The 15282-nt window shown below is 45.3% G+C and overlaps 1 protein-coding gene across 1 annotated transcript in view; it reads right to left on the bottom strand.

Moving 5' to 3' along the window:
- Nucleotides 1-15282, bottom strand: part of f5 (coagulation factor V) — a 130503-nt gene that overhangs the window by 96652 nt on the left and 18569 nt on the right. Inside the window, exons 7-9 of the mRNA XM_086006708.1 lie at nucleotides 11260-11416; nucleotides 8216-8408; nucleotides 63-165 (exon numbers count right to left, since the gene is read on the bottom strand). Of these exons, the coding sequence (XP_085862834.1) occupies nucleotides 63-165; nucleotides 8216-8408; nucleotides 11260-11416 (453 nt within the window). The remainder of the gene's footprint in view (nucleotides 1-62; nucleotides 166-8215; nucleotides 8409-11259; nucleotides 11417-15282) is intronic.

The raw sequence follows: 15282 nt of genomic DNA, 5'->3' as shown, positions 1-15282 counted from the left end.
GTCTTTGAGAATATTAATTCCAAATAATTATGTCATAAAGAATTTAAATAAAGTCATTTTACCTGTGGAGTTCCCAGGGTAATTAGTACCTTCATTCTTCTTATTGACGGTTATACCATGAGGATAGATGCTGTAGGGTCGACTAGCCATATTCTTAAAAAATACCTGCAAACAGGAAAAAGGGGCAATAATTAAAATAAATTGTTAACTGTTATAGTATCTTCCAAGATACCTTAGTATGCTTGTAACCAGAGGTATATGCTGTGCTATCAGCTGTGATGAGGTGAAATCTTTGTATTACTAATCATATCTGCCCCCACTTCATAGAATTATAGGGCTAAAAATATGGTTGTGTAGCACCTGTTGTTGGGGTGCAACGGGTGCCGAATTGGGTCCAAAATAGCGTCTGAGCAGCGTGCGCATACTTCTGATGCAGGCTGCGCCGGATGCCATCTTGATGAGGGCAGTTGGGCAGATGTGCGCTGGAAGTATGGTAAGTAGGCAGATCGTGATGTCAATCAGCGTGCAACGCTGATTTGACTCCTGCGCTGCCATTTTCGTCATCATCGCTGGAACTAACGCCCTGTGTTAACCTTGCTATGTTCAGCAGCAAGAAAAACCCCTCACCAGCGCTATTTAAAGGGATCATTACCAACTTTCAGGTAACTTGCTTTCTGATTTCTGCTGGTTCTGTGTAAGTTTGTGGAAGTGTTTGGAGCTTTCTAGAGTTGTTTAAATTTGCTGAGGTGACAAGGAGTGGTGCTGCAAGTGGAGAAGGCCTTGGTTCTGACTTCAAGTGTTCTGGTCAGACCACTTGCTCCCAGTCATGGATGCTCTAGTTGGTAATTACAAAGGTATGAAGGCAGACTTGGTTAAAGTGGACTGGGAAAATATATTACAGGGTAAGACTGTAGAAAAGCAGTGGCAAACATTTAAGGAGATATTTCATAACTCTCAGCAAAGATATATTCCAGTGAGAAAGAAAGACTCTAAGAGAAGGGTGAACCATCCGTGGCTAACTAAGGAAGTAAAGGATGGTATCGAATTGAAACAAAAGCATACAATGTTGCGAAGAATAGTGGAAGGCTAGAGGATTGGGACATTTTTAAAAACCAGTGAAGGATGACTAAAAAAATGATAAAGAAAAGATAGCTTATGAGAGTAAGCTAGCAAGAAATATAAAAACAGACTGATACCTGGAATGGCAGGGATGACGTATGAAGAGAGATTGGGTCAATTAGGCTTATATTCGTCAGAGTTTAGAAGAATGAGAGGGGATCTCATTGAAACTTAAAAAATTCTAACAGGACTAGACAGGCTAGATGCAGGAAGGATGTTCCCGATGGCGGGTGGGTCCAGAACCATGGGTCACAGTCTAGGGATAAGGGGTAAGCCATTTAGGACTGACATGAGGAGGAATTTCTTCACCCAGAGAGTGGTGAACCTGTTGAATTCTCTACCACAGAAGGCAGTTGAGGCCAAATCATTAAATATATTCAAGAAGGAGTTAGATATAGTTCTTAAGGCTAAGGGGATCAAGGGATATGGGGAGAAAGCAGGGACAGAGTACTGAATTTGGATGATCAGTCATGATCTCATTGAATGGCGGAGCAGGCTTGAAGGGCTGAATGGCCTACTACTGCTCCTATCTTCTATGTTTCTATATTTCTACAGGTATATAAAAAGGAAGAGAGTAGCTAAAGTAAATGTTGGTCCCCTAGCGGATGAGTCTGGGGATTAATAATGGGAAACAGGGAAATGGCGGAGACTTTGAACAAATATTTTGTATCGGGCTTCATGGTAGAAGACACTAAAAGCATCCCAATAATGGATATTCAAGGGGCTATTGGGATGGGGGGGGGGGGGACTTAAAACAATCACTATCACTAGAGAGAAAGTACTAGGCAAACTAATGGGACTAAAGGTGGACAAGTCCCCTGGACCCGATGGCCTGCATCCTAGAGTCTTAAAAGAGGTGGGTGCAGATAGTGGATGCATTGGTTGTAATCTACCAAAATTCCCTGGATTCTGGAGAGGTTCCAGTGGACTGGAAAACTGCAAATGTAACACCCCTATTTAAGAAAGAAGGGAGACGGAAAGCAGGCAACTATCGACCAGTTAGCCTAACATCTGTCATTGGGAAAATGCTGGAGTTCATCATTAAGGAAGTGGTAGCAGGACATTTAGAAAATCATAATATAGTCAAGCAGAGTCAGCATGATTTTATGAAACAAATTTGCTGGAATTCTTTAAGGATGTAACGAGCAGGGTGGATAAAGGGGAACCAGTAGATGACGTGTATTTGGATTTCCAGAAGGCATTCGATAAGGTGCCACATAAAAGGTTACTACACAAGATAAGAGCTCACGGAATTGGGGGTAATATATTAGCATGGATAGAGGATTGGCTAACTAACAGAAAACAGTGAGTCGAGATAAATGGGTCATTTTCAGGTTGGCAAACTGTAACTAGTGGGGTGCCGCAGGGGTCAGTGCTGGGGCTTCAACTATTTACAATCTATGTTAATGACTTGGATGAAGGGACCGAGTGTAATGTAGCCAAATTTGCTGATGGTACAAAGATAGGTGGGAAAGCAAAGAATCTCCAAAGGGATATAGATAGGCTAAGTGAGTGGGCAAAAATCTGGCAGATGGAGGTTAATGTGGGAAAATGCAAGGTTATCCACTTTGGTAGGAAAAATAAAAAAGCAAATTATTATTTCAATGGTGAAATTACAAAATGCTGAGGTATAGAGGGATCTGGGGGTCCTTGTACATGAATCACAAAAAGTTAGCATGCAGGTACAGCAAGTATTTAGGAAGGCAAATGGAATGTTCACCTTTATTGCAAAGGGAATGGAGTATAAAAGCAGGGAAGTCCTGTTACAACTGTACAGGGCGTTGGTGAGACCACACCTGGAGTACTGCATACAGTTTTGGTCTCCTTATTTAAGGAAGAATATACTTGCATTGGAGGCAGTTCAGAGAAGGTTCACGAGGTTGATCCCGGAGTTGAAGGGGTGGCTTATGAAGAAAGGTTGAGCAGGTTGGGCCTATACTCATTGGAGTTTAGAAGAACGAGAGGGAATCTTATTGAAACATATAAGATTCTGAAGGGGCTCGACAGGGTAGATGCAGAGAGGGTGTTTCCCCTCGTGGGGGAATCTAGAACTAGGGGGCATAATTTCAGAATAAGGGGAAACCCTTTTAAATCGGAAGAGGAGGAATTTCTTCTCTCAGAGGGTCGTGAATCTTTGGAATTCTCTTCCCCAGAGAGCTGTGGAGGCTGGGTCATTGAATATATTTAAGGTGGTGCTAGACAGATTTTTGAATGATAAGGGAGTCAAGGGTTATGGGGAGCGGGCGGGGAAGTGGAGTTGAGGCCAAGATCACATCAGCCATGATCTTATTGAATGGCGGAGCAGGTTCGAGGGGCCAAATGACCTACTCCTGCTCCTACGTCTTATGTTCTTATGTTCTGATGTTATCCCCTTGGCCTGCAGCATGACAGGGAGATGGAGCAAAGGCAGCAAAGAAGAGGACAAGCTGCTTGCCGAGGGAGAAGGGGGGCTCTCAGTGGGAAGCCTTACCCACCTAGGGTCTTCCAAGAGCAATTCTCTTACCTCAACCTGAGCCAGGAGCAGTGTGTGAGGAGTCTGTGCTTTACAAAGGAGGTGCTCACAGAACTCTGCCACTTCTTGCACCCAGACCTGCAGCCTCACTCCAGGGCAAGGACAGCACTGCCAGTGGCTGTGAAGGTGACCGTAGCCCTGAATTTCTTCACGTTGGGATCCTTCCAGGCTTGAGCAGACGACATGTGTAAGATCTCCCAGTTCGTCATCCACTGCTGCATAAGAGAGGTGACAGACGCTCTTTATGCCAGGAGAGGGGACCTCATTGCCTTCTCTCTGACCAGAGAGAAGCAGGCGGAGTGTGCAGATGGCTTTGCCAGGATAGCGGACATCCCCATGGTGCAGGGCACCATTGACTGCACGCATGTGGCTTTGCAGGTACTGTGTCTAAATGCTGAGATGTACTGCAAAGGTTACCACTCGCTGAATGAGCAGTTGGAGTGTGACCATGCTCAGAACATGATGAGGAACATCATGATGCTTTAATTCTGTGCCAGTCCGTTGTTCTGTCAGTCTTTGAGCCACCAAGTTAAACCAGAGGGTGGCTACTGGCTGATAAGAGCTATCCCTTGACCACCTGGCTCATGACTCCGCTCCGCAACCCTACCACACGTGGCCAGCATTCATACAACGAGAGCCATGTTGCCACACGAAACATCACAAAGCAGACTACTGGGGTGCTGAAGCAACGGTTCCATTGTCTGGACCGCTACAGTATTCACAGGAGCCTGTGTCCCGACACGTTATGGTCTGTTGTATTCTCCACAACCTGGCCACCATGAGGGCACAGTGCTTGCCACCAGGGATAGGGCCACCAGCTCAGGTGCAAGAACAGGAGGAGGAGGAGGAAGCAGAAGAGGAGGACGAAGCGGAAGGATGGAGGCAACCCAGACAGCCCCTTTCTGTCCGGGATATCCGGGATCGAATTATCCGCCTGTGGTACCAGGGAACGCAACCCCAATTCCCCATTCAACATTAGTCCCACACCTTACCTTCTCTTTGTTACTATCACAGCATCCTCTTGGTCACAATGCTGAAATAAAAGCCACCACAAAGCAAAAATTCCAATTCAACTTTATACATCTATTCATCAAAGAATCAACTAATCACACTTATGCATTCCCTTAGTGACTATCTTGTGTGTGCCTTTGCCTATCCTACTGTTCCTGCGCAGTGCTACCCCAGTGGCTGCAGCATAGCTGGTGGAAGGCTGCTGATGTTCCGTGGGGAACACTGCTGATGGCCTTGCAGGATGACCTCGAAGCTCTGCCTAGAAGGCCCAGTTGCAGACTGCACCACCTCATTAAACTTCTTCCTGCACTGAGTTCAGGTCCTCGGGGCTACACCGCTGGCATTTACCACAGTTGCTATCTGCTCCCACTGCAGTCTGGTCTGTTGCCTGGAGGGCCTCCTGGCCCCCTGTGGAAAGAGGACCTCTCTCCTGGAGTTGACCTCCTGGACCAAGGCCTCCAGTGCTGCATCGGAGAACTTAGGTGCCGCTCTCTCCTCTGTTATGCCATTATTAGAACTTTGTTGCCCACTGTCTTCCCGGCCACTTCAATCACCTGTTGTAGGCAGAAGGCACCTCCCCTTTAAGAAGTGCTGATTGCCTTTAAGTGGTGCAGGCTAGCTTTAGTTGGAGCTAGCCTCGCACGAACTTGGGCCCCCTGCTGAGCATTCAGCCACTCAGCAGCACATTCAACACTGGGCTGAACGCTACAACCATGCTAATCAGCAGGCAGCATGAAGTTTGCATCATGATCCCCACGCCCGTTTTTGGGCCTTATCCGATTTCAAGGCCATAGAATCTTACAGCACAAGAGGCGGCCATTTGGCTCATCGTGCCTGTGCCAGCTCTTTGAAAGAGCTATCTAATAAGTCCCACTCCCCTGCTCTTTCCCCATAACCATGCAAATCTTTCCTTTTCAAGTATATATCCAATTGCCTTTCAAAAGTTACTATTTCATCTACTTCCACCACCCTTTCAAGGCAGTGCATTCCTGATTAAAACAACTCGCTGCATAAAAAAAAATTCTCCTCATCTCCCCTTTGGTTCTTTTGCCAAATATCTTAAAGCTGTGTCCTCTGCTTACCAACCCTCCTGCCAGTGCCACCTCTCAAACTTCAAAATATTCATTCAAAACTGTGTACCTGATGCAGCCTTATCCTGGATGGCCAGCATAGTATCAGCCTGGGTTAGTTATTTTTCTTTTATGGAGGATGATCAGGAGAACCCTTGTGGAAATTCACCCCCATGATCTAGGCCGACACTTCAGTACAGTAAAGGCGCTATATAAATGCAAGTTTTTTCTTTACTGAGGGAGTGTTACACTGTTGGAGGAGCTGATCATAAAATGAAATATTAAAACCAGGGCCTTGTCTGTCCTTCTGCGGTACAAATGTGTGTTAAAGATGTTACTGCTGTAGTTGGGAGCTTTCATAAGGTGGCAGGATTCCCTGAATGCAAGGTGACAAAAATGGTACCCATGTGGACATCGGGGCTCTTTATATCAACTTCATGGCTGGTATGACAGAAAGGGTTTAAAAAGCGAAGAAAATCTGAAACATAAAATATTCAAAATGGAGCAGTAAATTTGACTGGAGGCTATGGGGGAGAAATTCGGTTGGTTGCGCCACCGATTAACGCCTAAAGAGGCCGAGAAGTGGGGCGCTAGCCAATTTCCGGGCAGGCGCAGGGCGCCTAGCGCCTCGCCCCATATTGAGCATGCATTTAGCGCCGGCGCTAAATCTTAGTGCCCGCTCACGGGCGCAGGCTGATTATGACGTCATTTGAGTATGCAACGCCTTTTTGGCGCCCCGGACCGGAAATTCAGTGGCGCCCCCCTCCGTAGCACCTGGCGCTAATAGTGACAGCTTACCTGGAACCTTACCAAGTCGCTCTCGGACTGGAGGAGTGTTATTTAAAGGGGACTGGTGTGGCTTAAAAGCGGCAGCCATTTTTGGAGCACAACTTCCTCGAGAGCTACAAAGAGTTGCTGAGCTGCACACTGAGAGCCATTTGACCACTGAGCCAGCGCAGGCAGACGATCTTCAGCCTTCTGACCATCACCTTGCTGTTGGTGAGCCTTGACAACGGGGAACCTTCTTGTGGGCACTTATTATGGGGGCTGCATTGGAGGGGAACATCCTGCTGCTGAATCATCTGGAAAGGGCACTGAGACGCTGGGAGAGGGGGGCTGGCATGGCCAGATGGAGGAGGGCCAACAGACGTCGCCACAGCAGACCTTACGCTGGCAGGGTTTTTCGACAGCAGTTTTCCTACATGAACATGCCGGAGGAGCAGTGTGTCAGAAGGCTGCGATTTAGAAAGGAGGTGGTGACTGAGCTGTGCCAGCTGCTTCAGCCAGATCTGCAGCCTCAGATAAGGTGCAGGACATCTCTGTCGGTGGCTGAGAAGATGCCTGCTGGCCTGAACTTCTACGCGAGCGGCTCTTCTCAGGCTGCGCGTCAGAGGCTGATCAGAAGTAGCTTCTAGGCCCCTCTCACGGAATGCTTGCTGCCATTCCAAGAACAGGAATGGAACCGGTCTGATACCCCCAAGCCTGTGAAGGGCAAGATGCATGTAAATAGCAGGCATGGCCATTGTAAATGAAGAAAGTGTTTCATTACACAAAATGTGGTTCCTTCAAACATGAGAAAGCTATGGCAACAGAAAGCAAAACTAATACACTGACACATAGCTGCCTCTCACAGCCGGGAGACTGTCCAAAACATAAATCACATTCCGACCATCTTCCTTGGCCTTGATTCCACTGCGCCAACCAAAGCATCCAATGCCCCATCAGTGAGGCGTTCTGCCCTCTGCCTCACCCTTTCCATGTCTTGCTAGGCTGGTGTGCCACAGGTAGGCTCCCACCGCTTGGAAGGCCTACAAGGCAGTGAGTGTGTCTGGTGATGCCAATTGACCTGCCCCTTTAAGAGCTGGCCGGCGCCAATGTGTCTCAGGGAAAGTGATTATTGACAGCACCTTCGCTGCGCCCCGCTGCCGTGAAATTGGGTTGCGCCGCCGGGTTAGCGTCTTAAGAGTAGCGTGCAGCGCCTGATTTAGCGCCGCAATCACCTTTAGGGGCGCTGCAACCCAATATCGCGCTAGGTGGCGCTAAATTGCTCCTGGCGCTAAACTTTGCGCATCGCCAGGACGAGCGCCCCAAATGCGGCTATACCGAATTTCTAGGCCTATAGCTTTCAGTTGTTTCAGTACACAATACTGTTTTCCTTCAATTTACAAATACTAGCTGAGAGAGACAGATAGAAAGAGAAAGACAAAAAGAAAAAGACAAAAGGAGAAAGAAAGAGAGAAAAAGAGAGAGAATTGTGAATTTTTGAACTAAAGAAATGGAACAATAGATTGATTCTCTTAATTCTACATATTTTTTGCAGGATTATGTAGTTAAATGGGACATTCTGCCTATGATGTGGACACAGGTATGAATGTGCATTTTATTTTACTTTTGAAGGTTGCATTTCCAAAAACAATCCAAACATACCACACAAAAAAGTTGATCTTTGTTAACATCCAAGGCAATAGTTAATTAAAGGTGTAATTATATTTAAATTGAGTACCTGAATTGTATCTCTGACTTCAGCTCTTATAACAGGAGCCCCAATTCTGTCTTCTAAAATGGCGACTGCTTCTTCTTCTTCTGTTATTTTACGCTCAGTGAAAGTTTCATCTGTGTATTCTACATAAACTGCCTTTTTATATATTTTGCCAATGCGGTTTGGTCCTTGATCCAAATATTTGGATTTAAAATTGCTAAGGGCAATAAAAGGAGAATTAAAGATAAAGATAGGGGGAAAGGGTTTCAGATAATAATGTTTGATTGGTCGGTTATTTAATTGATCTCTCCAGGTGCTTATTCTATGTTCAGTTGAAGCTGTATTTTTTCATGTTATGATGTGTGGCAAGCTGTTATTAACATTAATTTCTACTCACTTGCGTGAGTGTAGGCCTGTCTATCTGGGATGACTCTGTTAGAGAGAGATTATTTGTTCTGCATTTTGTCACACTGGCACCTTCTATAACCTGGAGAGAGCAATTAAATAACCAACCAATCAAACTGAAAGCAAACATCGGTGGCTAAGGCATAGATTCCCCCTCACGGAGACACAGACCTGAAGAGGCAGAAATCACCCACCAACAGAACCTCCCTGCTCTGAAGTTGAAATCGCTCGCCAAACACACCCAAGCAGCTAGAATACATCTGTTGATACCACCCCACTTTTGAGGAATAGTTCATCTGTGACCTGCAATTGAGACAGAACCCAGCAATGGACTACTCCACTGGAGCCAGAAATGAGTCAGCGCCCCCTCCCATCGAAGGCAAAAATGTAATGGTGTTCCCACATTCCTAATGAGACCAAAAAAACAGCTGGGCACCCGCATTCCACCCCCCTCCCCAACACTGAACTTCCTGGTCACCCCAAGGCAACACTTGCAGTCAGATAACCCCCACTGAGACAAACTCCCCCTCTCCGCCTGCCCTTTCCCCAACCCGCCTCCTCCCCCCGACTCATCCAACTCCTTTACTTCCTCTCCCTTCCTCTCCCCAGCTCCCCGTCCGTTCTGTCTTCTATGCCTCCCCCTTCTCCTGCTTCCCCCTGCCTCTTCATCTCCCCGTCTCCCTTCCTCTGCCTTCCTCTACCTCTCTCCCCTACCCTCATTTCGCCCCTGTCCTCTCCTCTCCTCCTACCACTTTCCCCTGCCGTCTCTCCATTCTCCTCACCCTTTGGCACTTCCACCCTCAAAACTCTCCCTCTCCTCTCCCCTCCCCCGCTCCCCTCTCCCTCACCCCATCCCCAGTCTCCCTCCCCACCTCCAGCCTTTCCTTCAACCCTTCCCAGCTGACTCCTCTCCCCCCCCACCTGTCTTTCAATTATCTCCTTGCCTTCTAACCCTGTTTGACCTGAAAAGTGTCCTTGGTCTTGACTTCCTGTGTGCAATGCTATGGGAGACTGATGAGCATGTTCAATTCCAGCAGTGCTTCCTCACTTGTATACTCAATGCCCCATGTGTAAAACCCAGAATTCCATTTGCCTTTTATGGTATTTTTTTCAATTGCACTCCCACCTTTAAAAGTCACTGTACCTGTATTGCTTGATTTCTCTGTTCGTTCACTCTATTAAGAATCTTGCTGTTTAGTTATGTATAGTTCCGTTCACTGTCTTGACCCCCAAATATTCTACCTCACATTGCTGTGCAGTAAACTGCATGTGCCACCTATCTGCTCACTCTGATAACTTGTCTGTGTCTTGCCGCCTTCCTCATAGTTTAGCAAACCCCCTAACTTGATATCATCAGCAAACTTCAATATCATTCCTCTTGTGCTAGGCCCTAAACTACATTAGAACTATATATATATATATACACAGTACGTTCTTGCTGCCTTTTCTTGGTGATTCTGCACATAAACTTCAGCCACTTTTTTTCTGTTTGTGAAGAAAGACCATGAAGAGCCAGCAATCACTTCCAACACAGTGTTATTGTTCTCAAGTGACGTAATGTGTTTCAATGTGATTTATGCTCTTATTTTGCAAAAAAAATGTTCACCTACAATTTTTCACAAAAACAGTGGTTTGTAAAAGTTTATTTAGTTACATACTCGTCTAGGTGTGTCTTCACGTAGGTGTTTGTATAGGAAAATGTACAGAAAAGGCATCAGCAAAAATAAAAGAAAAAATTAAAGTCTACAGGAATATGGCCGTAGAATGTTGAGACAAATTAAGGCCCCAATGCCCATTACAACAACAACTTGCATTTATAAAGCACCTTTAATGTAGTAAAACATCCCAAGGCACTTCACAGAAGCCTTTATCAAACAAAATTTGACATCGAGCCACATAAGGAGGTATTAGGACCAAAAACTTGGTCAAAGAGTGTCTTAAAGGAGGAGAGCGAGGTAGAGAGGCGGAGAGGCTCAGGGAGGGAATTCCAGAGCTTGGGGCTCAGGCAGCTGAAGGCACGGCCACCAATGGTCGAGTGATTAAAGTCGGGAATGCTTAAGTGGCCAGAATTGGAGGAGCGCAGAGATCTTGGAGGGTTGTAGGGCTGGAGGAGGTTACGGAGATAGGCAGGGGCAAGGCCATGGAGGGATTTGAAAACAAGGATGAGAATTTTAAAATCGAGGCATTGCCGGACAGGGAGGCAAATGTAGGTCAGTGAGCACAGGGGTGATGGGGTGAACGGGACTTGGTGCGAGTTAGGATACGGGCAGCAGAGTTTTGGATGAGCTCAAGTTTATGGAGGGTGGAGGGTGGGAGCCGGCCTGGAGAGTGTTGGAATAGTCAAGTCTAGAGATAACAAAGGCATGGAAGAAGGTTTCAGCAGCAGATGAGTTGAGGCAAGGGCGGAGATGGATAATGTTACGGAGCTGGAAGGAGAGATTACTTTTATCCTTACTTTCTATAGTGAATTCAGACTTAAAGGCTATAAGTGACAAGAATGATATTTTAGCAGTCTTGCTCCACTCCTCCTTGCTAAACACATATATGCACACAAAAAACATGCAAAATATTAGAAAAACTTCAACATTAACTCATGGAAGAACAGCTACAAATCATTCATTTCAGTCTTTCACTGGGTTCATTTTCAGACTAAATTAGGCTACCTGTCTATGTAGCTTGGAATATCAGAAGCATAATCCCACAAAATTTCTTCAGCTGCAATAAAGTATTGGCGAATTTTTCCTGGCCGTCTGCTTGAACTATAGCTCAGCGGAGACTCAGAGTTGCATTTTTCTATGTTGAGGTATCCATATGCTCCAGCTGTTTCATGTCAGATTACAAGAAAATAAGATTATTCATGCAACTGTTGTATTGTTGTAATTTAAATGTTCAGACAGGAGATCATTTAATCTCACAAGAGGAAAGACAGACAGCAGTGATCTTGCACTGCATCAAGTACACCACCTGTTGGCTGAGCATAAAATGGCATTGGTGTAGATGTCACAAGAAAGACTGAAGCTTATTTACTCATCTCAACTGAATGGGAAGAAGGTATTAGGAAAGGTAAGACCATGATTAAGACCATGCATTAGCTTTTCAGATTACCAGATATCCAGGAGGCATTTTGTCCTTGTTAGCAGTTTATCCCCATGTTACAATAAATATAAACACATACACGTACATATACATTAATACATGGCAACAGATCTCCCTTAGCATTACTCACGTTTAGTCAGGCAATGCTGTTCTATCCCAATACATTGTCAAGGCAACTGAGTGACAGTGATCGAATTAGTGAAATTGCAATTTTATTACACCGGGTGTGTTAGTGATATTTTTGGGTTTGAATTCTATGATTATGCCCACTTTTGTGTGGAAACTAAAATCTTGCTTATTATTACATGTTCATTTAACTATGCAGTAAATTTGATCTCTTACTTTAAAAAATAGTCTAGGATACACAGCAAAATGGTGGGGAAGATGTTCCAGGTTGCAGGTAGCTAGGAAGCATGCAGAAGTACCAGTAAATGGGCCCTGTGGTTTGATATGCAATTGGCAAATTCTGTAAAAGCACATTACATGCTTTAAAGTGAATAGGTAACAGCTAGCAACCAGTGACAGCCTAAAGGCTTGAAAGAGGCCGAGATGGGTCGCAGAAGCAGCAGAGGATGAAGCAAGAGCAGTGAGGCGGCAACAGTTAGGGTCAGAGAGAAAGGTAAAGATACTTGAAAGCAGTGCTGGGTGAGAGGCCCAATCTTCCCAACTAGAGCCATCTACCTAGGAGACAGCTGGGAGAGCTCAATGAAAGGTGAGTACAGTATAAACATAAGATTTTAAGCAACTGAATACCAGAGGTGAGAGTAGCTGCTCTTGACATCAAGGTAGCATTTGACCAAGTATGGCACCAAGGAGCCCTAGTAAAACTGAGGTCAATGGCAGTCAATGGTTGGAGTCATACATGACACACAGAAGATGGTGGTGGCTGCCAGCGGCCAATCATCGGTGTTTACCAAGGAAGAGGACTTTGCCAAAGCTATGGTAAATCAGGAGGTTGTCGGGATACTGAATGAGTTAAAAATAGATAAAGAGGAGGTACTAGAAAGGCCGGCAGTACTTAAAGTGCATAGGTCACCGGTCCAGATAGGATACATTCTCGGTTGCTGAGGGAATTAAGGGTAGAAATTGTGGAGGTGCTGGCCACAATCTTCCGATCCTCCATAGATACAGGGGTGGTGTCAGAGGACTGGAGGCTTGCAAATGTTACACCCTTGTTCAAAAAAGGATAAACCTGGCAATTACAGGCCAGTCAGTTTAACGTTGGTGGTGGGGAAGCTTTTAGAAACAATAATCTGGGAGAAAATTAACAGCCACTTGGACAAGTGTGGATTAATTAAGAGAAACCAGCATGGATTTGTTAAAGGCAAAACGTGTTTGACTAACCTGATTGAGTTTTTTGATGAGGTAACAGAGAGGGTGGATGAGGGCAGTGCAGTTGATGTTGTGTATACGGACTTTCAAAAGGCGTTTGATAAAGTACCACATATTAGGCTTATTAAAAAAATTGAAGCCCATGGGATAAAAGGAGCAGTAGCAGCATGGATACAATATTTGGCTAAGGGATAGAAAACAGAGATGTGGTGAATGGCAGCTTTTCGAACTTGAGGGAGGTATACAGTGGTGTTCCCCAGGGTTCAGTGCTGGGACCACTGCTGTTTTTGATATACATTAATGACTTGGACTTGGGGGTACAGGACACAATTTTGAAATTTGTAGATGACACGAAACTTGGAAATCTAGTAAACAGTAAGGAAGATAGTAATATACTTTAAGAGGACATACGCTGGTGGAATGGGCAGACACATGAAAGAAAAGAAAAAAGACTTGGATTTATATAGCGCCTTTCATGACCACCGGATGTCTCAAAGCACTTTACTGCCAATGGAGAAATTTTGAAGTGTAGTTACTGTTGTAATGTAGGAAAATGGCAGATAAAATTTAATGCAGAAAAGTGTGAGATGATACATTTTGGTAGGAAGAATGAGGAGAGACAATACAAGCTAAATGGGACAATTTTAAAGGGGGTGCAAGAACAGAGAGACCTGGGGGCGCTTATGTATAAATCTTTGAAGGTGGCAGGACAGGTTAACCAAGCAGTTAATAAAGCATATGGGATCCTGGGCTTTATAAATAGAGGCAGAGAGTGCAAAAGCCAGGAAGTTTGCTAAACCTATATAAAACACTAGTTCGGCCCCAGCTGGAGTAGTGTGTCCAATCCTGGGCACCGCACTTTAGGAAGGACGTGAAGAGGGTACAGAAGAGATTTACTAGACTGGTTCCAGGAATGAGGAATTACAGGTACGTGGATAGATGGAGAAGCTGGAGTTGTTCTCCTTGGAGCAGAGACGGCTAAGAGGAGATTTGATTGAGGTGTTTAAAATCATGAAGGGTTTAGATAGAGTAAATAAAGATAAACTGTTTCCAATGGCTGAAGGCACAGATTTAAGGTGATTGGCAAAGGAACCAGAGGCGACATGAGGAAAACCTTTTTTATGCAAAGAGTGGTTAGGATTTGGACTGCAACGCCTGATAGGGTGGGGGATACAGGTTCAATAGTAGCCTTCAAAAGGGAATTGGATAAATACTTGGAAGGATAAAAAAAATTGCAGGGATATGGGGAAGAAGTTGGAGAGTGGAACTAACTGGATTGCTCTTCGAAAGAGCTGGCGCAGACTTGATGGACCAAATGGCCTCCTTCTGTGCTGTACTATTCTCTGGTTCTATGATCGCAGCCCAGAACATCACTGCAGGAGTCCCTCAGGGCAGAATCCTTAGCCTAACCATCTTCAGCTGCTTCATCAATGACTTTCCCTCTGTCGTAAAGTCAGGAGTGGGGCTGTTCACTGATGATTGCACAGGGTTCAGCTCCAGTCACAATTCCTCCATTAATAGATCAGCCCATGCAAGCCTATGGCAGGACCTAGTCAACATCCAGGATTGAACTAAAAGTGGCAGGTAATCAAGCACTACAGAAATAACGAGCAATCACCATCTTTGACCATCTTTGACCAGCAGTACCACCATCACCAAGTACCCCATCATAAACATCCTGGGGGGTCACACTGACCAAAAGCCTATTTAACTGGACCAGCCATTTCAGCACTGTTACTGTGTATGTATTACAGTATTTATTGGATGCACTGTAGCAACTTGACCAGCTTACTTCAACAGCACCTCCCAGCTCCATGACCTCTACCTGAGAAGATCAGCAATGTTATGAGAATACTATCATCTTCAAGTTCCCTTCCAAGTCATACAGTACCCTGATTTTGACATTTATCACTGTTCCTTCATCATCGCTGGGTCAAAATCCTAGAATTTGCTACCCAACACTATTATGGAAGAATCATTACCACAGAGACAGCAGCGGTTCAAGGAAAAGGCCCACCACCACCTTTTCAGGGCAAGCAGGGATGGGCAACACATGTGGCCTTATCAGTGTCATATAAAAAAAATTGGTGAGCCTTGCTCAGGACAATTAGAGACTGAATGCTCTTAACAAATCCTCCTGTCAATTAAAGATCAAACAGGTGTTTCTGGAGTATGGATGTGCTGAGAGGGGGTGCTCGATGTGACAGTAGTGGGAGGGTGGTCTTAGGATGTGGGGGGGCTCTGGGATTGTGGTGATG

The sequence above is a fragment of the Somniosus microcephalus genome, chromosome 14, assembly GCF_052327205.1.
Source record: "Somniosus microcephalus isolate GS21.2 chromosome 14, FLI_Smic_1.0, whole genome shotgun sequence".
In the NCBI taxonomy this organism is placed as follows: Eukaryota; Metazoa; Chordata; class Chondrichthyes; order Squaliformes; family Somniosidae; genus Somniosus; species Somniosus microcephalus.
This window is presented reverse-complemented; position numbering and strand designations above follow the sequence as displayed.